General features: G+C 41.3%; 2 protein-coding genes and 1 pseudogene across 2 annotated transcripts in view; 1 reads left to right on the plus strand and 2 right to left on the minus strand.

Moving 5' to 3' along the window:
- LOC118414804 overlaps window positions 1–24,685 on the plus strand; it is a 1,072,569-nt gene that overhangs the window by 232,088 nt on the left and 815,796 nt on the right. The gene's annotated exons all lie outside the window — the stretch shown is intronic.
- Window positions 6,883–8,809, minus strand: LOC118414815 (annotated as a pseudogene).
- The window catches only part of LOC118413753 (post-GPI attachment to proteins factor 4-like), a 10,666-nt gene continuing 523 nt past the window's right edge, over window positions 14,543–24,685 (minus strand). Inside the window, exon 2 of the mRNA XM_035817284.1 lies at window positions 14,543–15,623. Coding sequence (XP_035673177.1) covers window positions 14,556–15,623 — 1,068 coding nt within the window. The 3' untranslated portion in view covers window positions 14,543–14,555. The remainder of the gene's footprint in view (window positions 15,624–24,685) is intronic.

Raw genomic sequence — 24,685 nt, forward strand, 5'->3', positions numbered from 1 at the left:
TGCTGCCTAGTGCTCGTCAATACATACCAGACAGTTTTCGTTCGAAGTTTCATACCCTTTTGTCAGAGTGCACCAACTTCGATGGCGAAGCCGCGCCTACACAACTGTACAGATCAACATTGGTGGTTTGAAGTTGAAGATGGCGAGGTTAACGCTAACATTGCTGGCATTGTCATGACTATCGTATAGTTGTTGTGCAAGTACTACTTGAAGTAGACAATTACAAGTGGACCAAAGACGATACAGTCGCTATACAAGTAAGTATGCGTTTTTAAGCTATTTTTTTTCAAATCGTGCTTCGTAATTACTTGTATGTATTTGTTGTAAGAATGTCTTTCTGTATGTGATGTAAAATTATTCTGTAGAAAAAGCCATCCTTACGATGGGTTCTATTACGTAGAGTTAGTTGGTGAACTCCAGTTAACCTCTGGAGTAGATATTGACGAAGTGTTATTTTCACAGGCTGGAAAACGCCATCATGACCAGGACGTGTACTTCGTCAAAGTCAAGAGATTCCTTGTGGTTGAGAACCTTTTCTGCTAGAAGTTTCGTGGATGTGTGACGGCTGATCAGTTTCGTGACAAGTAATATGATCTGGACGCGTTTGGACCATTCAGCAAGATACACGCACGAAAAGGAAAAACACTGGAGCTCACGATCGTCGTGAAGGTGAGCTGCTATATATGAACCATTAAAGGCAACCTTAGCAATATTATGTAAGTCATGTTGTATTAAAACGCATTACATGCATTAAACGCATCTACATCAATATTTCGTAAATTGAGCTATTAAAGACGGCGCAGAATAGCCTGGGTACCATCCGTATTCTACCGGGGCTCCTTACACTCGCTACCCCTAAAAAATTAGCCTGGATATACCACACCCCAGCCCGATCTCAAAAATATTTGATTGGACATAAAGAACACTTAACAAAATGGAAAGCTCGACAAAACGCCTAAACACTCAAAAAACAGCCTGGATACCAGACCCAGGCCCGACTTCAGTATGAGGGTGTAGCTCGGGGCCGGCTGTAGAATTTCCGTGTGGGCATGTTGGCCCTGGAGCTCAGGAGTTGGGGTGTACAGGAATCCAGGCTAGTCAAAAACAGCTGGGGCCGAACATCTGCTTGAAGAATACTCAAGCGTAGCCATTTCTTGCCCTCCAAGCAGAGGTTAGGCTCCGACTGTTTTTTAAACGTTTTTTTAGTCGTTTTTATCGGGCTTTCTATTTTGTATGGTATCTTCTTTGTCAAAACCTAACAACCCCAATAAAAACGACTACAAAAACAAAACAGCCGGAACCTAACCTCTGCTTTGAGAGTAGCTATTTCTGGGATCGATGATCCTGCTGATATGGCTACACCACAGGCGTTCAAACAGAGGGTGCCATTCAGCTTGCCAGGCCAAAATACGGACAGATAATTCACCCCGGTAAATTAACTCAGGCTACATCAGATGACCTACCCTAGCATAAAACAGCTGCCTACCCTAGCCTTTCTTTGTCATCTGCGCCGCTGGCAAGGGACATAACTTTCGATCCGACATCTGAGTGATTAGAATATTGTAGAATCAAGGAAAAAGAGCATGATTAAAAGTCATTCATCGCTCATCGGTCAGTTAGACTGTGCTTAGGAACATTGACCCCTCACCCTTAGGGTACATTTAAACTTGTGCGGGAAAAACGTTGTTTTTAAACTTTGATCCACCGTTGTGAATTCGAAGACTTGTTACCTGACAAAATAAGTCGTACGCAAGTAAGACAAAAATAGAAAAAAAAATGTATATATGTAGGAGGGGCGAAATTACCAAATTGTTTTACATCACTTTGTTTCTAGTTTTGATGTGTTGTTTTCGTTAGGGCGAGGTAACTGTTTTCAAATCGCCTGTCACTGTTCATAGTGTGAAGCCTGCAAATTTACATAATGATTGTATAGAAAACTGTGTCTAAATCACCGTGTAAGTGTTACATTTGGAGAGATGGATGTAAAATACCCCCTTTGACTAGTAAGTTGGTTCGCACCAATATCCATGCATATTTGATAACCTTTGATGTTTAAGGGAAAAAGTTGTTTTTTTCAGTTTATAGAATATCACTTGTGATGCTTATGGAATTGGATACATAGTGCGTCTGGTACATAGTAGGGACGGGCTTGCTAGTAGGGGAGCGGTGAGAGGTCAGTTTTGTGACTGTGTGAGTCATGTGTCATGGCAGAGAGCGGACACGTGTCTGTGGCTCTCCAGCAAGCATGCAGTCTATATGTGTGCGGGAGATGGGCCGTGTCTACACTCCTTTTTCCTCCATCATACATTGCAATTGCTAATAGCAAATTGGGGACCTTTCCCCTCTTACAAATATGTAACTCGTATATATGGACTTGAATATGGGCATAACTGTTAAAGACTTTACAGGTACAGAGACAGATACCCATAGATGACTGAGAAGAAGCTAAGTGATTTTTCATAAGGCAAGCCCTTGAGGAAACGCAAGCTGTGCAAAGCTATTGACCCTTAAAAAGGTCATCCTCCTGATAGCCTGGGTCCTCACCCCTGTCGTGTAGATCTTATCTACGTATCTTTATATAAAGAGGCTGCGTGGTTAATACAGGACACGGTTTTATCTGTCATACCGGATAAGGGGTTATATTGCCGTCCAGGTGATAGGGAAATATGGGCACTAAAGTATAAGATGTTAACAGAAGACCAACGTAAAATGGCGGCGCCAAAACAGGTTTTGTGACCGACGTCGGGCACAATTTCACAATAAAGGCCAGTAAGGGTAGGGTCCCTAAGCTAACGAAAGTGGCAGAGTGACATTTAGGAAGGTACACAAAATGTTTGAAGCCTTGCGACCCCTTGAATACAGACATTTGATCACTTTTTATGGACCATTCTTTTATCTAAAATAGCTACTTTTGTACATGGGCAAATTACTAAAGAATGAACCACAATTAATTATGGAAACGTGTTGGCCGGCAGTTGTGATGACGTTTGTACACAATCTACTCAAAAAGTCATCCTAAAACATTACCTGTTACCATGGTCAGACTCACGTCATCCCTTACCAGCGCACAATTAGAAGGGTCCTCAGAGGAATTCAAGAACTCGTTTGCTACAATGTTCCCCCTTTAAAAAGCTTCAAGTAGTGGTAAATTTGACCAAACAAATTTGATTCAAGGTAAATAATTTATTCTCTGAGGAACTATAACACTCTCCTCTGGAGTGGAATGCCCCTTGAGACCAAAGTAAAGGCTCACGCCATAACATTTCCGTCTACTTAATAATTTCTTCAGTCTTCTCACCCCTTGATTTCAAAAGCTTTTATTTTTCATAACTATTTATATATGTATATGATACATTTCTATTAAACACCTTGAAATATTCATTAGACAGTCGGCTCCCGACAAGTCTATGTGTTATGGCGTCATAACCAATATGAAAACGGGTCTTCTGATTGGTCGACGTCGTCTGGCTATATATCGTGATATTAGATACAACATCATATATTACATTTTGTGCTTTAACAGTGACTAATAATCCGTTCTATTATACGCAATAGGTAATGTTGGGGCGGCAACATCTTTGGTTGCTTCAACGTCCACCGCTACCACCTCCAAGTCAACACCGAAGGCTCCCAAGTCCACCTCGGTCCGATCCAAGTCAACATCGACGGCTTCCAAATCCATCAACAGTGACGTCGACAGCGAGGCGGATTTGAGCGTCAAAAGAGGTATTTTCCGCACACCTGACAATATCTTTATACTAGAGAGTGGCATTATATACTTCAATCGTGGCTTTCATTTTCATCCCCATCAATAGTTTGGATGAATTTTTGTTTCTATGACACAGGATCATTACCACATCCCGCACTGACACCTTTCAATCAATCAGTCAAGCTTTATTTTTGTACACATGTACAATTGACTAGAATGACTGACTGACAATTGTTAACCATAAACCCAGATACTCAATACGAAATAGAGAGCCCCATTAAAACGACTAAAAAAAGTTTAAGAAAATAAACCTAACCTCTGCTTAGAGAGTAGTGAAGTGCGGAAACCTTGGTGTTGGTGCGTGCCGTCACGCCTGTCATGCCAGAACGATAGACAGCGCTAATTTCCAAGCCGATCTTATGGTGGTTTCAGATAGTATCACAAGCTTGGGGAAGAAGTTTAGTCGGAAGAGGAGTTTCATTGGCCACCGCGAAGTTTAAGTTCTGTCTACATTTTTATACGCCGATTTCTGTCCGTCTAAAGTGACAAGCGCAAGCGTGGGTAAGATTTAGTCTCCAAACCTAAAGAGATAGTATCAGAGCTGGCAAAGGAGTATAGCCGGCCAAAGGAAGTCAAACGGGCACCTGGTGCCGTTGTACTAAGTCCCTTGCCAGCTTTGATTCTATTTCTAAGGCACCGTAGGGTCTGATTGGAGACTAGGTAAGATTGGGGACGGAGTTTAGCTGGTAGAGGAGTTTCATTGGCCACCGCGAAGAATCCAAGGCAATACGATCGGTAAAGATTCCAAGTTGCAAACAAGAAAACCTGACAGAAGAAGTGTTTAGTTAAGCACACAAACATAACAACTAGACAATATAAAGCGTTATTTGTGCACAACTCACCTACCGACCTAGTCGATACGTTGTCTTCGTCTATTCCAGCGATCTCTGGGGAAAGCCCCCGCTGTGATCATGAACTGGCGCGGCTCGCCGCGTTTGTCCCAGATTCTGGCTCGGAAAGGTTGTAAAACTATCATCCCAGTCAGTTTTCACGTAAGAGTAATAACCCGTAGCAGATAATTGACGATAATTTCCTTGGCTGTACTGAAGTGCGGACCCCGTGGTGTTGGCGCGTGCCCTCACGCCCCCCTCATTAGCACGCATTAAAAACGGCTCACTTTCACCAAGTACTTCACTTCACTTACTGCGCACTAATTCATGGGATCATTGTCTCCGCATCAGAATCATAAACAATGACTCAAGTACCTAAAGACAGCCTAAGCATTGTCAGAGAAATAAAACTGGATAATTTTTTTTACGTGATATTGGCATTTAGTTCACCATATTAGCACATTTAACGTCTAGGGGATTGTGATTATGTATTCATAACAATAATGGTCCCGATGTCTTAGCGCCCACGTTCCTCAACAGATCGTTGTTGTGCCGAAATTCAGCCGCTCAGTTTCACACATCCTTTGAAACTAGCCTTACGAAGCTTAAGTCAGATAATTGAAATTCATTGTCAATTACAAAATATGCATTTTTTCCCTTCAATTTTCAGAACAACGCCCATTCCAGACAAGGAACTGGGGATTCCACTGTTCATGGCGAGGAGACATGTGACTGCGGAGGCGCTTGCAACTGCCACACTTCCACGTCAAACAAAGAGGAGAACTGTTATCTTCCAGTGGGTCGCATCAAAGATGCCATTTGATCAAAACGTGCGTTCGCTGACGATGTGCCGTCTTGAGTGCCGTTTAGAAGGAATTGGAACCGTTTGCATGGACCGAGACCCCGCGCAGCAAGATTCTCCAACACGTCACCTGCACGCTTGAATCCTCCCCACTGCGACTGATGCTCCTTTCTCGAGCACTGTCCAAAACCGTCCCCATTGCAACCTTTATATTACGACAAGTACATGTAATTGCGGTTTGACTACATTCGTCCACGAACAATAGATTCAATTGCTTGTTCATATTGCGCTAGGGTACTGCCATATGATATTTGTAATTTGTAATTTGTAATACAATGTGTAATCCCAAATGTCGGGAAGTTGTGATGCCACATATGTTGCCAGTAGTCTCTGATTGTTCTTTCTTTCGTGTTTTTGCTTCACTACTGAGTTTATACCGCAAACGTTTGCGCATCGAATTGTATCGAGCACAAGCTGAATTTGAATTAGTTGATAAGGGCCATGTAGATTTAGAACTTGTAATTAGAGCTATCAGTAACAAACGAATAGCTTGAATTACATTGCTGACGAATGCTCAACAAGGACATGGCATTGCTGAAAATACAACCGATGATTAGCCATGACAAGTATAATCAAGCTAAATATAAACTGTAAAGGGTCCATCCCTCTGTACATTGCACCATTTGTATTGTAACCAGTAGTTTTACGTCTTCAGTTATATAGTTTTCCCTTTGTCCTTGCCAATCAATACACCTAATTGCAATGGACTAAGAGTGCGTAATTTGCGTATGTATGTGTGAGTGTGATTGCATGCTTATTATATTTGCATACTTATATTTAAAATTTATCCCAGCTACTGGCAGGTCGACCGAGCAAACCTACTGGCATGCCCCAGCCACAGAGAGGGCGATCGCCCCCAAGTACTGAAAGGGCGATCGCCCCGAGCTACCGTCAGGGCGATCGCCCCTAACTACTAGCAGGGCGATCGCCCCCAACTATCAGCAGGGTGATCGCCCCTAAGTACTGACAGGGCGATCGCCCCCAAGTACTGACAGGGCGATCGCCCCCAACTACAGGCAGGGCGACCACCCAAAGCTACCAACAGGGCGATCGCCCCCAAGTACTGACAGGGCGATCGCCCCCAAGTATCCTTCACTTTTGTGAAATCAAGACGACACCACTAGACAATTCAGACTTTGTACGGGGCAATCGCCCCCACAAGTCACTATTCCCAGGACTTGAGTGTCTTGAAAAGTTGCATTCTAATCCAATATGGCTTGATTTTCAAAGAATTTCGCACTGCCTTTTCTGATTATCAAGTCGAAAAAAAAGGAATAAAATGGATTTTCCTTTATTATTTTGGATTCTGTTACAGGATGTTTCTTCCCAGATATATCTTTTAGGGAAAGAATTATTTTTTTCATCTGTTTCGTGTCTAAAATTTGAATGATTCGTTTTAAGGGAGACTGACATTTGACAATGATCGGACATCCAGGTTGGGTCGTGAACTTTGAAATACTGTACAGATGTGAAGAAATGTAGACTAGTAATACAGTAGTCTACCGTACTTGTGCCATTATATTTTATACATGTGTTTTTTCCTGGAAGGTCCCCAATAGTTCTTCCATTCACTATGATCATATTAGCAGCAGAGCATAAGTCAATTAGCTCCCTGCCATATCTGTTATTTACATTGTCGGTATTAAATCTGGGTTTTAGTTGAATTTCACAGGCATTTTCATCAAGGCCATCAAATAGTTTTTCTTGTATGTTAGATGTTCTAGAATTTAAATCACCCAGAAGTAGGATATGCCCCCCGCTGTTGAATTTGGCTATGTCAGCAGTTAGGTCTTCAAACAGTGTATTCTTTTTAGTAGCAAATATTGGTGAATTTTCAGGAGGTAGATAAAGGCAACCTAAAATTACATCCCTGTCAAAGCCAAAGAAATTCTTATCTAATTTGCACCAAATAATGTCGGAATTGTTACTATGTAATTTCGAGATTCCTTTCGCGAGATTTCGTTTAAAGAGAAGAGCTACCCCACCTGAATTTCTACGGGATTGTTTTTTAAGTTTTCTGTCGCTCCGGAAATAGTGATAACCGTCTATATGAAAGTTGTCTTCAGGTTTCAACCATGTTTCTTGGATACAGACTACATCATATTTACAAATACTATCTAAAAAATCTACTTCTACACACTTTTTACTAAGACTACCTTGAATGTTCCAGCTAGTTAGACGTAAGGCCACATCATGTGCCATAAGAAATGGTAAAAAAAGTCAGAAAGTAAAGAATGTTAAGAGCAATAATTACATATGTTGTTTATCAACTTATACGGTTTTGGCATATTATGGTATACGTATGAATGAGTACCCTTTTAGGTCTATGTTTTGGTGGCTATATGAAATAATAAAAGATTCTATATAAAGTAGAGTAAAGGAATAGTTCACTTTCCTTTTGGTCAGCGCTGGTACAATGGATGTCTAGAAGCTATTTAACAGTTCCTTCAGCTTATAGGCCAGGTTCACAAAGTCCTCATGTGATGAGTTAACCTGGGGCCGGTACCGGTCGGGACGTCTCCACTCGTTCTCGTCGGCACGCCATGATCCGTCTCGGCCGCGGTTCTGCTGTGGTCTGTCCTGTCCGCGGTTCTGCTGTTTTCTGTCCTGTGCCTGTCCACGGTTCTGTTGTGGTCTGTCCTGTCCACGGTTCTGCTGTGGTCTGTCCTGACCGCGGTTTTGCTGTGGTCTGTCCTGTCCGCGGTTCTGCTGTGGTCTATCCTGTCCGCGGTTCTGTTGTTTTCTGTCCTGTGGCTGGCCGCGGTTCTGCTGTGGTATGTCCTGCTCTGAATGTGGGGGTTCTCTCCAGTATTCTCTGCTGTGGCCGGGATCGTATTTGTTCTCCACAGAGCGGATGGTCCTCTTGACATCCGCCACTAGGAGACTCGTCCCTGTGACTTCGTCCAAGTGGATACCATCGCGCCTGTAGAGATGTCTAGAAGTTGACAGCTTCTTGTGACGTACGTATAGCAGCTTCTCTTCATCCTTGTATCGTTGTAGTACCGATTGGTTATAGTCCTTAATGTTCTTGTTGAGGTCAGAATGCAGGTCATTGCCTCTTGGGAGAACCTGAGACAAGACAATGGTGGCGTTTGGAAATGACACTTAAGCAAGACTGACGAGTTCTTCCGTTTTCTGCAGACAGTCCTGTACGGAAGAATCGTCGTGTTTTGACTTGTCTAAGTCGTTTGATCCTACGTGAAGTATGGCATAAGATGTTCCTGGATCGTGGACTGTTTCTAACTTCTTGGTGGCATCGGATATCGTAGATGTTTTGTCTCTGTGTGTCGACAAATTGGGAAACATTCTGGAGACATTGACGGCTTTCCATACGGAGTCCGTGTACATCAGGTCTGTTTTTCATGTCCATCAGGCGTATAGATTATCTTGATTGGCCGTTAAACGTTTAGTACAACTTTCAAACAAAGAAAGGTTATCCCCAACCGAACATTAGGTCGTTGACCCTGAAATACGCATCGTGTGTGGCCGGACACGAGGATGTGTGAGGCGCTTCTATAGGGGACTGTAGTAAAGTTATTTATTACTTGCTCAGGCTAAAATCAGTCATGACACGCCTGATCAGATATTGTCAAAGTGACAAATTAACTCATCTGGTGTTGATTTCACTCGAGAAAAGAGCAAGTCTTTTCATGTGCACATGCCACTGATAATGGAAAGGTAACTTTCGGAGCCAAACATTTGACTCGGGCTATTCTCAGCCTGGGTACCATTCCCTTGCTGGTCGGCTTTGGGGTGCTTTACCCGGCCCAGTGCGTAGGCATCGACCCGCATCTGTCAGCCTGTCTGATCAGCTGCCCTCTGAGATTTCGCCGCTAAAGCTTGTAGCCGGCCTTTGGAGTTACGCCGCCTGTGAGACCCCGTAAGAACTTCCCCGGCCTGTACCAATTAACTGCACGGGCGGCCACACCTACACCGCCGAAGAGCAACTCGAGTGCCTCGATGGTATGGTACCCAGGCTAGGCCATAGGTTGTCGAATTAGAAGAGTCTACAACTTACAAGACAAGTACAAGACTGACTGACTCGATCATGTTCAAAAAGAAAATGTTTGTAGCCAAAGAAAATTGATGGGCCTCACACAGACGCTAGACAGTTACTATTACTATTACGGTTACTGTTACTATTACAAGCACTAGACATAGCCGAGTCTTGTGAAATTGAGGGTTATGTATCACATATACGTTGGTCAAACCATGTACCATGTGCTAGACTTTGACTTTGACTTCTAACTTTGAACCGCAACAGGTACAATGTGCTATACGTGCAAGAAGACGCTGCTTCGATTTTTTTACGTGATCAAGTGGGGCATAACCATGTTGGATCGAGAAGGGGGTGTACGTACCGAATGACGCGTGTGACGTTACAGCATACATATTTGGTTCAATGTTGCTATGATATGCGATATTGCAGCAAAAATCGTAGCATGCTATCGTTACGATATCGTAACGTCCCTGTTGCAACATCGTACATGTATTTTCGCTTGTTTAAGGTACCCTTTTCCCAAACGTTATTTTGACACGGAAATTGTAATGCTAGCTATAGCTTATTACCTTCGCCAAGAAGGTTAAATTTTGGGTAAAGAACTTTTCTGTGTCACAATATGTAGGTCAATCGCATATAACTCGAGCACCTGTGGATGGAATGTCATGATTTTTGTATCTGAGTAGCGGTTGGAGGAACGGAGGTGTTGTGTGAAAACGGTTCACCTGGCACTTTTCGTCGGTACTGCAGTGGGGCGAGTGTGTGCGCGTGTGCGGTTGCGAACAAGATAACTTTTGACGCTGTGGATCCTTTTCAATAATATTTGGTAGTTACTTAGGGGTTTGGAAACCGAAGGTCAAGTTCGTATTTTGCCTGCCACGATGCTTATTTATTTGTGGATGCACCATGCTAAGTGTGTGAAGGAAAGGGGTGGACCATTTTGGTTGGAAGGGGTGTTCAATCCGATATAAGTCTGTCAGCTGTGGATAGAATTAAATATCTTTGGTATTTGAGTAGCAGTTGGAGGAACGGAGGTGTTGTTTGAAAACGGTTCACCTGGCACTTTTTGTGGGCACTGTAGTGGAATGAATGTAATGGAGGTGTTGTTCGAAAATGGGTCACCTGGCACTTTTCGTCGGCACTGCAGCGGGGCGAGTGTGTGCGCATGTGCGGATGTAAACAAGATAACTCAACACGCTGTGGATCGTTTTGCACGATATTTGGTAGTTATGTAGGGGTTGGGAAACCAAAGGTCAAGTTCGATGATGGGCCTCCTGGCGAAAAGTTGGGTACTGCAGCGGAGCGTCAAAGTTGGCGTTAAGATTATCCTCAAGTGGCAGGTTCACGATTTTTGATTAGTGGATACGTCTTTGGGCAGGGAGGAAGTCGTGCAAGTTTGGGCCCCCTGGTGGCTTGTTTGGAACTACAGGCGCCGATTTTCTTTCAAACTTTGGACAAGAATAACTTGAGAACGTGCATGATTTTTTCATATGTAGATAGCCTAAGTGATGATTTACGTAATGAATACTAACTATACAAACTAACAGCTAATTTGCATAATTAATGAGGAAAATTTATAAATCCACTGCATTCCATGATAGGACTTTCGAACTTGATACATATGTTGCTTAGAAAGGGATAAATGTCAATAGATATCAATTATGCAAATGACTCCTTTATTTGCATAATTAATGAGAAAATATTAACGTGTTAACGGATTGTCATGATTTTTGGTATGTAGATAGCCTAAGTGGAGACCTACATACTGAGATAGTAATTATGCAAATAAACAGCTAATATGCATAATTAATGAGTAAAGTGTATAAATCCACTGCATTCCATGATTATAGGACTATCAAACTTGTCACATGTAGCTGAGAAAGATAGAAATGTCAATAGATATCAATTATGTAAATTACGACTTCATTTGCATAATTAATGAGAAAGTATGAACGTTTTAACAGATTGTCATGATTTTTTATGTAGATACCCTTTGTGATACCTTACATAACAAAATACTAATAATGCAATCAACAGCTAATTTGTATAATTAATGAGGGAAGTTCATAAATCCACTGCATTCTATGATAGGACTTTCAAACTTGTCACATATGTAACTAAGAAAGAGAGAAACGTCAATAGATGCTTATTATGCAGATGGCATCCTCATTTGCATAGTTAATGAGAAAATATAGTACTTCCATAGTGGTACATGATGGGAATTTCATACTTACAACATTATAAAGCTTGGTGAACATTGTTAGAAATAAATCATGCAAATTTCATTTATATGATGAAATGCTAAAAAAATTATGTTAATCAGGTGCTTATTTACATAATTGTCGAAGAAAGTTTACAAATCCCCTACATTTCAGGGTAAGACCTGATTTCGGGGGAACTAGCTATACTTATTTAGGTCACAAAAAATCGGCGTGGTGTGGGTCTGTCTTCTGTCAAGAGCATAACTTGAGAAGGTGTGAACTTGGGAAGCAGCCGTGCTGTGGAAAGGAAAGTAAAGTTTCCCTACTGTTTTCCTAAGTGTACTGCAGCGTCTGTGTATGTATGTGTGTTTGTGGATAACACTACCCGAGGTTAGCTGGGATGGGTAAAATTGAACTTCCAACCGCTGCAAAAACACGTTCATGCAGTCGGTCGCTTTTGAAACCGGTACTCTTAAAAAATACATGAATGAAACTTTAAAGTCTTGAATAAAGGCATTATTATTTGGCGAAGGCATGTGTTCGTGAAACTCTAATAGTATCTGAGCTGAAATTATTAGCTTATACACTAGCTAGTGCTGTCAACAATAACTTACTTGTAATAGGCCTAGTCTGTATATTCTAGCCTACTTGCTACCTGCATAACCACTATCTTACACGCATTTATTTTAGAGACACATGGCGAAAGTAAACATACTACTTAAAGGCCAAATGTCAATTTCAACGTACTGTATTACAACGTGTACCTTGACCTCACCTTGTAGCATGCGCGTCATACATAAAACAAAGTATGGACATTTTTCATCGCTGTTAAAAGATGATTACTTCACTTTCAGTTATGATTTCTAACGATGACAAGCCGATCTAGACTACGTCACTTTTAAACACAGTTATACGGTAACCAGTACAACTACCAGCTTTGGTTAACACTTCTCAATACTTACATCACCCAATAAGTCCAAACCGTACCACCGTGCCCTTCTTACTAATTCTCACGTCGCCAGTGTTTTTTTCAAAAACCACGCTTTTTGATGCTGTCATCAAAGACACCCCTTGTCTCTGATGTGGACTGTCTGTGCCTCAACAGTACATATATGACTGAATGAATAAACTTAATTGCACGGCAGTTGTACACGGTACAATGTATTGCAACAGCTACTACACAAAGTACAAAATAAAGGTATAGGGTAAAACTTGACATCCTATTGCTATAGCAATAAGGGCTAGCATAAGCTTTGACATCATGTTTCAATCGAGTGGAGCTAATCATGAGTGTCAGTATATTTCCTAATAACAAAGCAGTCTTTTATATATTTGCCTATTTTCGTTGTGGGGTTTGGTGCCAGTGAGGATAAATTCATATTTAAATAGTCTGTATAATCCAGTAAAGCATGTCTGAAAAATGATATAAGAAGAAGATTAATAAAGAACTTTATTATACCTTAAACTTCATGCTCTCTAACAAGATAAGCAAAGGGCAAAGTGAATGTAAATTTTCCCGTGCTACTTAAATATAGAAAACATGATACAAACGTATATTGTTCATACACGACATAAGAACATGTTTCTCTCATTGTCGTATAGTGAACAGTTGACAATAAAATCAAACTCTTCTGCTTTTGATATTGTCAAATTCTTTGACTGTAAAGGAATGCGGCTATGTCTACCCTTTTCAGCATCGCGTTTGTGTGAACTAACACGGACTTTTGTGATGGCTGTTCTATGTCGAGTGTTATATAACTTAAGTTCAACTGCAGTACTGTTAAAAGCCTCTAGGGGGCCATTATTGAAGTTGCCGTTAAAAGTGCTTATCTGTCTGCCAGTTATAAACAGATCCACCCACGTTGAGTTATGTTGTTAACACACCCACACACAAGCTACACCAAAACGTTATCTTCTAAGCAAACTAGGTAAACATACATACTGAAAATTGCCTGCAGTTAGGCACTTATAAATGATACAATATGGATATTCAGGGTCCTTGTGATGATCACTATAGGTGCACTCTCACTTTACTTGCGTCAAGCTTGCGTCACCGCGGGGTTCGTTCACTGCTTCGCTGTTTTGATATTTTCTCCGATTTCTATACTTCAGATATTGCGTAATACATAAAAGTATAACTAAGAAGACGACAAAAAGGAATAAAATTCATTCTTTGTCTCTAAATTCGTTGAGCATCTTCCGAGCCCCGCAGTTACGTCAGCGTGACACAAGTGCAGTGAGAGTGCACCTTTTGTACCGAGAAAGCCAATTAAACAATGTATGCCCACATGTAAGGGAGTCATTCAAATGAATATTTAAACAACCGCCCTACCGGAAATGTGTTATCAAATGTCCATCATTTCATCAGCACAATTTGTAACAACATAATCAATTACAAGACCTTCGTAATTGTACAACACTTATAAAGAGACACGACAGTGTGCGATGGATGAAGAAAATATCTGAAATAATAAAATGATATTCGTTTATGGGAGATTTGTAACTGAAATGACTTTCAAGTTCTTCTTACCAGCCAATGACGTTACATCATATATCATATCATCGTAAATTTTGGGGACTTATTACAGCAACATAATTGTACTACACATTCAAACTTTCTTTCCTTGCCAATGATACGTCATAAATTGTCATCAACATACCGCACTATTAAACAGACAATATGTGTGATGAATATTTAGACTTTCGTTAGAGTAACGCTATATACTTCGGAATCTCGTAGATCCTTCTGATTGGTCCCGGACCGTTATATTGTTATAGACAGAACCGTTATATATTTATAGACCGCTGTGGATGTCACGGCCTTCTGATTGGTCGACATCTTCTAGCTAGCTATATGAGTGATAGTACTATAGTATATACCTTCAATTGTTCTTCATACGAAGCCATGCTGAAATTCTCTATTTATTTTACTCTGTATGGAAGAGTACATTCCTATGTGTGAAAAAAGATTTGGCTCCACGGCAAAACTTTCGTAACCATGGGCCTCCACCAGTTCATCCATCTCTAGATCTATAGGGATACTGCTGTTCCTCGTCGTCTCTAGGTACTCCAAGAAGTTGATAGCAGTGTCCCTGCTGTATAAGATTGCAGGCATACAACAGCCGTCCGCTTGAAACATGATGTAGAAGTATTTGGAAATTCTCCTCCACTCCATCAAATGTACCCTGGATACCGCCCAGGCTGCAAGTCCACAACAGGCGACACTTCCCAAAAAGAAGACGCGAATTAGAGCATAGGATCTCGATATTTTACGTAGACGCGAATGTAGAAGAGTGATGATTGTCCCTCCCACGATGCCCATTCCAACGAGTTCAAGAAGGTGTACGAAGATGCGTCTTGGTTTTGTAGTGTGGAAGTCGTTTTGCATATACGTTGGAGTGAACAGCTTGAAGAACGTTTTGGTGAAGTTGCTGTCTATCAGTTCAAAACCTCGGTACTTCTTTTCAATCTTTGTCCGAATGATGTGGTTCAGGGTGTCTAGCGCCCCAGGAGTTGCTAACGCATCATCTTGTAACATCAGTATGAACTCTGAGTTAAAAGAAAGCACTTGTTTCAAACAGTAGATATAGTCCTCTTTCTCTTTCTTGAATACGTCCGTCATCTCTGACGGTGGAGCTATGGTCTCGTTCAGATATCTGGAGCGGACAGGAACAATGCCTGAAAGTAAGACTGCATCAGAGTGGGAGGGTGGATCCAGGTCTACGTCGCAAATGACCAGCGGAGTTTTCTTGGAGGGATCTTCTCGAAGAATCGCCGCGACGGACTGTAGAATGTACCCCGGGTGGTAGAGGGATCCTTCCCGTATGTAGACTTGCCTGTTGACGGTAACAATCCCAATGGCTAGCTTCGCTTTCGCATCGGCATCATGTAAGATGTGAGACGGTCGTGTTGATTGTGAGAGAAGAGCTGCTTGCGCCAGATGCTTGCGTTCGTCGTTAACCTCCATTTTTTCAAAGAAACATAAAAGAATCATCAAATTTGGGAAATTCAAATGAACGTCAATCTTTATGCAGATCCTAGGGTAGCATAAGATGGTATTTAAAAGGAGTGTGTTTGCGACCGGAGGAAACACACTCCTAGGCCGGCTTCACTCTTCTGCAAGCTTTTGATACGTATGATCTTATTCTAGCGTAGGATCTGCTTGGGGATTAAATAAACGTCAAATAATAGAGACATAATTTGACAAAAGAAAAAAAAGAGACAACACTTTCAACTGATAGTTTTCTCGCCCTTTTACATTATGGAAAATACAATATTTGACGTTCAGGCTGTACAGGGCAGGCGCGTCGCCCGTACTGGTACGTGCGGGGGACAAATCCGCAGCCCGACGGCACACAAAGTTTTGCAATTGCCTACACGTGGAGTTCTACGGCGTGTCTGCGTGCTCCAAAATTCGCCGGATTCTCTACGAGTTCGTACGGAGGCGGTTCTTACCACTAAGCTAAGGGCACAACCCGCCGTACGTGCACATGCGTGCTGTGTATACGCGCCAAAATGTCCATAAGTGGTAATAAGTACCGCCTCCGTACGAATTCGTACGGAATCCGACGGATTTGGGAGCACGCAGATACGCCGTAGAGCAGGCAGAACTTTGTGTGCCATCGGACTGCGGTTTTGCCCCCGTACGAGCCAGTACGGGCGACGCGTCTGCCCTGTACAGCCTGAACGTTTTAAAACAAGGGTGGTGTTTAAAAACACCCCGGCGACGTTAGGTAGATGATAATGTTGAAAATCAGTATCTTTATCAGCATAAGTAATAAGAAAATGTAATACTATTGGATTTCATAACAATACTTTCAAACACACGGCGGATGTAACAGAGAAAGAGGGAAACATCTATTGATGACAATTATGCAAATTGAAGACTAATAAGAAAATGGAAAGTTCCATAATGGTGTATTATAGTAATGCCGTCTCCGCTACGGCTCACGAAAAATTGGAAGGCCTGACTAAAATTCACTTACGGAAAATAATCACTTCCTCCATATGATTTACATCAAATGAAATAGATTCCCTGCGAATTATGGGAAATCAAAATAGCCTGACCAGGCCTTACGGGAAGGAGCATACAGACCCTAGGTAATTGTCAGTTGTCTATGTTTTGACAACTATGCCCCTACAGTTCCAGAATCAGTTAGAGGGCTCAAACCTGCCCCAACAGAAGCTATCTGCCACTTAAATGACAAGACCATATCATGTTCAGGACAAGATTGTTATCAACGCCGTTCAACGGTTGGCGTTCTCTAGAAACATTAGAAGTTTGTAAGTTATGATTGTAACGCAAAGACACGATGCATATGGATCCGAATGTATGAGATAAAGTGAAACATTTAGAAAAAAAACTAGACTTGAGCAGGGTGTTGTGTTGTCATTACAGTTAGAGAAGGAATGGGGAGTAAGGGGGAACGTAGTTTATATATAGGTAAAATGGGGCCCCCGATATGTCGACACAAATCTAAATCCGAACAGAGGACAAAGGGATAAGGAATTGAGTACTATCCCGAGATGCTTTGCGAGAGGAAGGGTCTAAATACAGAGCACACCATATGCTCTCACTCGAGTTTAGCCAAGCGGGGAGTAGAAGGACGAGCCCGGAGCCCTGAACTACAGGATATAGGAGACGGGTAGTTATTTAAGAAAAGCAAGAGTGAGATAGAGAAGGCGTCCGCACAGTCATATACTTGGTCAACTTGCCACTGTACAGACCTTTGGAATTGGCCCTGATATATCGTATTCACATTAATTCTGGAAATGACCTCCTATTTTGCATAATTTGTATTTCATTTTGTACAACATTCATTTCATTTGTCTAAGCTACATACAGACCAAAAATCATGAAAATCCGTTATTTCTTTTTTGAGTAATCGTCTTCGGAAAGTTTTGACAAAAATTACCTTGCAATTTCAACACCAATCGCTGGGGGCCCAAACGTATGCCCTTCTTTCCTAGCACAACAGCTATCTACCAACCATCAATCGTAACCACGGCTTATTCAGAACACGAGATATAAAAAAAAAACATGTTTCGCTGCAGTTCCAAGTGAAGCCGTTATGGGCCGAAGATTCCCGTAATTATTTCCGTTTTTGTCACACGCCACCAACACAGCAAAATCATTCACCATTCAGCAACAGTTCTTTAGTTATCTTGAGTTGACACAAACAATCACAGACATACATACACATGTGAAAATATTACACCCATGAATATTTCAAAGGGTAATAAAGCTGCTTGTCACCATGTAAACAACACGTATCGTAGCATGAACATGAACATACTATTACCCAGTATTTGTGTCTTATTTATTACCTGTAATATCTTTTCTGCAAGAAATAGAAAGTTTCTGTATTTCACTTTAATAAAAAAAACTGCTTTGATGGTGAACCCTTGCAGGTCTTTTACTTGATCTATAAGAATTCTTACGTTTGAGCCCCGCGAGCACGCACTGACATGTACCTGTAAGTAGTGCGTGCTCGGAGTCATGTTTGAACCCAGTTTGAGCGTGCGTGCTACGAGTCATGTGATCTTCGTTTTGCTAACTATAGACAAGCGTCCCGGGGCACTCTGCCCCAGTTCTCCCGCCTGATAGAAACAAAATGCCGCTAGTCGAAGAAGTGTTTTTCCCGAGGATGATGTTGGTGCACGTAGCCGGGCCAGTAGTTTCGCCTCAAGCTATCTGGAAGACGAGGAACCACCCCAGGTTAGTGAAAATCGTAACGTCCTTCAAGCTTAGTCTAAACAATACTTTTTTTGTATAGAATAAGGCGGAACTCGGAAGCGATTTGTAGTACCGGTTACTGTTAAATACACCGCAATTTTATGACACATTTTCGTCTGCACTTGTACCCCAATATGCCTCATAATTCAAGGACTAATGCCGACTTCGTGTACAAGAGTTTTTGTTCTCGGCGATGTGTTGTTGATTATCTCTCCTGGTGATTTGCGCGAAAACAAAAAACAACAACAAACAAGTTACTTGTAATCTATCCCGACTCGGTCATTCAACAGTATTGTTGGGTGTGTAACAAAGCCCATCACTTGCCCCATTTCAACTTTTGGGATGTCCATAGACCAAGAATGCATGATCATGCATGCATGATCTGTGTATATTATTTTCTTTTTTCTTCGGGTTTGGCAGAAATTTCTTGGGAGAAAAGAAGAAGGGAATCTTATTACCTAACATCCATACTTTTGACGTTTGATCTGTTTCTGTGTTGTTTTATGTTCAACATTTTATTTGACGTAGAGAAATACAGTTGATACGTGGTCATTCGAACAATAGGTTTATCCATAGGGGATTACAGTATGATCAGGCCACACTCAGGGTGTACACGATTGCAGAGTATAAAAATTGAATTTAAAGAGTAGATTTGTTTCTTGGTCTTCAAATTGTGTTCACTGAAACTGTTAATGTCATCTGTGTACAGTCACATTGATTTTGATTCTAGATTACGTAGTATTCAAGTAGGACTTGTGTTTACTGTTGACTAAGTCACTTTAGCTTGCAAAACAACATCTGGTTTGTGTAGAACTGGCCCGGATCTAATAGTGGATCTTTGGGCCCCCCGGGGATCAAAGTTGTTAATTGGATGCAGTCGCTCCCAGGGTCTAACCTACACGTGGGATCCCCACTCACTCCCGCCATCAGATCTTAGGGAGCAGGCTGCATCCTCAGATCAGAGGTACACAAGCGCTGTCCAAAGTAGTACAAACACGCGAAGGTTTTAGATGTTCGTATTTATTTTTTGTGATATACATATGTATTTGACCAGTCTCAGGATTATGATCATTGTTTTTTGTGATTTATTGGTTGGTATACAGCTGACCCAGGTCAGCAACGGAGGGATGTATATGAAAAGACAACCGCCGAACTTTAATATCAGTTGGAGACGAAACGCTGCTCGAAGAGGTCATGGCTTCGTAAGTACAGTCTAATGTTTGATTATAGCCGTCCTGTACTATGGTGGTGATATACACACGTTTTAAGTTTTCCATATACATGAAATACACCCAAGAAATTGAAGAATGTGTGTGTCCGGCCGCTGCTGACATCTGCGATTGATTGTGTAATGTTTACTTATTTGCGGACGGAACCTGTGTGATGGAAATATCCCTATCTATTCAAAAGGATCATACAGCATGACAACAAGGAGGCTTCAGTTAGAAACCTCCATTTTAAACATTTTAGTGTTTTATTAGTTTTTCTTTTCCCTTTAGCAAGACGTTAATGAGATGTGTTTTTGGAAGAGTTTGTATGTTTTATTCAATATTCGCACAAGCAACACGCCTAACTGGGGGTAAATATCATTTCATTGATGAATAGATGATGATAAAATATTTTTCTCCTTTGGAGTAACAACTATGTACGATGTTATTTCTTGATCTGTTTACGATTGTGGGTTGTCGTGATTTCCCGGACCATCCAGCATGTCTGGTACTAATTAAGCTGGAATGGCTGCGGAGAGACCGCGTGTGGTCGAGATCAAAACACAAACATACAGTATTCCGTATTTGTGATTTAGCATCATAGCTTATCAAAGAGACGGATGGAAACTCATTGAATTCGGGACAGTTTTAGGTCGTATCCGAAGAAATGATTATTGATTCAATCCCTATGTACCGAAATATCTGCGTTCCGACGTACAAGCATATCTAATCTCAAAGACGAAAGTCGTTTGTGTATAGAAGGGGCGGATTTTGTTTGAGACTTTGGAAGAGCATTGCCCAAGATACAGTTGAAGAATCTTCATGACTTTTGGCATGTATATAGCTTGAATAATGATTTATCTAATCAAAATCAAATCATGCTCTCAAGAGCTAATTTCCTTAACTGAGAAGAGTTTATAAATATGATGGGACTCTTGGACATATGACATACGATACTAAAATTCCTGACATGCATGTAGGAAAAACGGACTCACACTATACTATTAGGCTAGCCCCTGATTAAACTTTTTTATATTTAGTATATATATATTATGGGAACTTGGTTGCCATGGGCTTTCCTTCGTCTGAGAAGGATAAATCTTCTGTCATATTTGTCAGTGTCTACTTGTATGTTGCTTCTGTATGTCCGTTGTAATATCGTCTTGTTAGTTCATATTGATTTTTGATTCATTTTGGTTTATTTGTTTAGAGTGATTTGTTGCCCAAAGTCGGAGAAAGTGTCTCCTATAGCTAGGTTCTGGAGACTTAATATTTGGGCAGATTGTGCAGACTGGAATATTTGTAACTTGATTAGATGGATACCACAGATTCTTTGTAAATATTTCATTTACTTTGTATCCCATTGTCAGAGACAGTTGAAAGTTTCAATGTTTTGTCCATGTACAGGGTAGAAGTCAGATCAAACCGCCGTGGTCTCCAGGGCTCCATCGACTGCCTTGCTGATGGGAGGAGTTAACCGGTCAGTGTGATGTGATTGAGTGCGCCTGATGAAAGCGCAGACATAGGGGTGTAATCAATGCAGACTTGTTGGAATATATCAATCAGCTAAGGTGATCATGTTGAGATGAGTGTGTGTCCTAAGAGCGACGAAGACAAAATATCCCTGGCACCCGTAAAGATGTTAACCATGACTCCACAACCCCGCCACGCCACGCACTGCGACTCTTTTCGTTTATTTTTGTTCTCTCTACGTACAGCAGTGCCTACAACATATCTTAGCTGTGACGAGCATCCAAACAGCCGTACAACGACTGTGTCAAATTTATGAGTTGGCTTTCAATTGGAAGAAACCGCTATTTCCAGTATCAGTGTATCCGTTAAGTATTTGAAACGGTCGATGTGATCTCTGTGTTTTCTCTCGATCCCAACAGACTAACCATACATACTGGACACGAGTGACAACGTCAAGGTGTTCCTGACACCCGTACCTGTGTCCACCAGGACGACGCAGTTTCGCCACAACGTGCACATGGACTCCTACCACGACAGGGAAAGTCAGTGGAGTCCGTGCAAGTCAGTGAGACGAGCTGCATCACTGAAGGAGCCGGAATAGACGTCCGTGTGCCTTATAAAGTCGGGAAGGAGCTACAAATCACCCAGAACAGCACCGTCGACAGGAGGAAGATAACGAGAGGGGAGTGCCAGACCAGTAGCAGATCTAGAATAGCCAATCGATTGCACTGCTACAACCATAGTGAACCTAAAACTAGTTAGAGAATTCACGGACTAGTTTTGAGGTGATTTATACCATTACTGTGCATTTTAGTGTACTGGGTATACATTGCAGTAGTAGTTGATTGTGCATGTGTATCAAAGAACCGTACATAAGGTTAACCTCAGCGACGACGGACCGAGTCAAACCGGAGATGGATGTAGTAAAGGAGAGAACCGCCATAGGAATGTTCAGTACAATTATTCTGTATCCAACCTGTGACCGAAGTTAGCGGGGTCAGCATTATGTAGTAACGTCAAAACACTTAAACAGTCTCCCGTGCCAAGTGTACGGAAAACCTTGTCTCTGCGTCATTCCTTTATTCTAGCTGTGCTAGTCATAGTCTTCAAAGCAGAATCTAAACAACGTGAAATCCATTGGTTTCATGACTTGTGTGATATATGTGACTTATTAACATTTCACAATCAGGCTTTACTTAATATGTATCTATATAGCCGGTATAACCGCCCTTCGGCGTAACACACCAGCTTCAATTCCAAACGACAATTACCTGAAATCACTTCACTTTATATTTTATAGATATCGACATAAAACTGACATATTCGTCTTCATTATTTGTTTTGACCCCGTGAAAGCTCTCAGTGGTTAAGTCATGTTCAGGGACCCCCAGCAAAGTGGGTGTTGGCTCCCCTAGCAACGCATAGCAACAAACTTTGACCCCAATTTTCACAGATTTTCCCTATTGTTCACTAATTGCCCCATCTCCACCTACTGTGAAAACTTTTCAGGTGGGGTGCTGCTGGGCCAGGTGAGAAGGTACCTGGCACCACGTGAAGTGTGAATGGTCATCATACAGGGCTGTCTGGGAATCCAAGCTAGGATGTGTATTGAAACAAATTGAACTAGAAAGGCCACATTTTCAAAAAAAAAATGCAGTATGTTTCCAAAGGGAAGAGTAAATTTGTCACAAAAAAGCGAAATAAAAGGCCATTGTCAAACTTGCAATGCCCTGTTCGCAATATGAACGAGTTGTGTGTATAAGATATAACGTTATGCTTAAGAAAACAAGAATAGATAATAAACTTCCAAAGTGGGTCTATATAACCTCCTTGCTTGCACCATCATTACAGAATAGCGATCTTTAGAAATGTTCGTTATAAACTGTTTTAGCCTACATCACAGTACTTTTTCTGGCTGGCGACGGAAGAAACAAAAATAACACAGGCCAGTAGTCCAGTATAAACAATGCTAAGTATGTTTCCTTCAGAAACATAACGATGTGTTCAAATCCAAAAATGTTTACTGTGTTTACAAATGTCTAGTGTTTGTAGTTTGGTAACGTTAGATCCACATGTCGACAATTCACAAAGGATATTTGTAATAACTTCAACTTACTTCAGCAAGGAGGTTTAGTAATTGACTTCCGTCAGACTCCTGGAGATTTGAATCACATAAACTGAGTTCACAATAATCTGACTTTTCCTTGACTTAAAAGCCCATGGGGAGTTGCTCGTTTGCGCAAGATGGTCGTCTTTAATACAAAAAGGGATTCAAGACTCAAAAATTACCAGTGATTTCTTTGATTGACTTGGAGAGAGAAAAAAACATCAGAAATTTCAGACGAATTCCCCACCAACCCCTTATCCCTCCTGGGTTTGCTATGGACTGACTGAGAAATGTTTGTTTACTTTGTTAGAATTGGGGATACACATTGATAATGCATTGCTGTTATTTGTATAGTCTCTTATATATCATAGGCCTGGGCCTGACCATAATTTTCTTGGAAACTGTTATTGAAAAGTTGTAATAGGGTAAAGAGAATTATTTGCACCACCTAAAAGCAACCCAAGCTGCGTCTGGCAGGTAAGCCAGTGCCAGGTAAAGGTGTAAACAAGCCGTGAACTACCCATTGTTCTGGCCAGGTAGTCTGCCTTCCTACTGTGAGGGCGCTGTATCAACAAGTTAATTGGCCATATTGTTCGCAAATCACAACAAGAAGATCAGATTTCACATCTGCAGATGCCAAAAGTCTAAATTTTGTAGTCCTTTTTCTAATCAAGTTGTGCACGCTGAGACAATAGTCTTCCAACTTACAAAACATACAGGTGGAAAGGAGACAAGTTGTACAACAATCTCCTGTTGAGACCATTCTCTTAGGGGGATCCGGTGCTAAGCTATGGCTTCATGAATATTTCCAAAGGCCTGTTTTTGTCAAAATTTTGTAAATATCATTAGATATCTTTCTTCTAATTACATTTATAGATATAGTCTCAACAGGATGTTGTAGATTGGTCTTTGCTGCATACGTACATACCAAATTTGTGCTGAAAAAATATTTCTGCGCGATGCACAAGGCGTTTGAAGGTATCAACATTGTCTAGTTCTTATTAAATTAATATTGAGATATGCATAAGGTATATGCGAAATGAATATAGTCAGATTACATCTAATCAACATTAAGCTTCAAAACATGTCAGCAATTCCAGACAAAAACATCAAGTAACCGTTGTACAACGCAGGAAAGTAAGGGCAGCAGTTAATTAGGCTGAAAGGCCGAAACATGACTTAGGGTTACTGAGAGCATATCATCCCAAAGCTCAAAAGACAAAGGCGAAAGCTATTTTTCTACCCTCCAAAGTCATCCTTTCTATAGCTCCAAACGACAACCACTTGAAGCATTCCATTCCAAATTGCAAAAAGCACAAGCTTATATAAGAAATAAAAGCTGGGACATATTGATCTTCATTATGATATTCATAAGCATGCGAAACATCGTAACAATCTGTAACAGTGTGTACTGCCTATGATGTGCAAGGATTGCAGTCATTACCGGTTATGTGAAAAGACCGTTCCTTAAATCATTAATCCTGACACAAAGAATGCCT

Source organism: Branchiostoma floridae, chromosome 4, assembly GCF_000003815.2.
Source record: "Branchiostoma floridae strain S238N-H82 chromosome 4, Bfl_VNyyK, whole genome shotgun sequence".
Taxonomy (NCBI): domain Eukaryota; kingdom Metazoa; phylum Chordata; class Leptocardii; order Amphioxiformes; family Branchiostomatidae; genus Branchiostoma; species Branchiostoma floridae.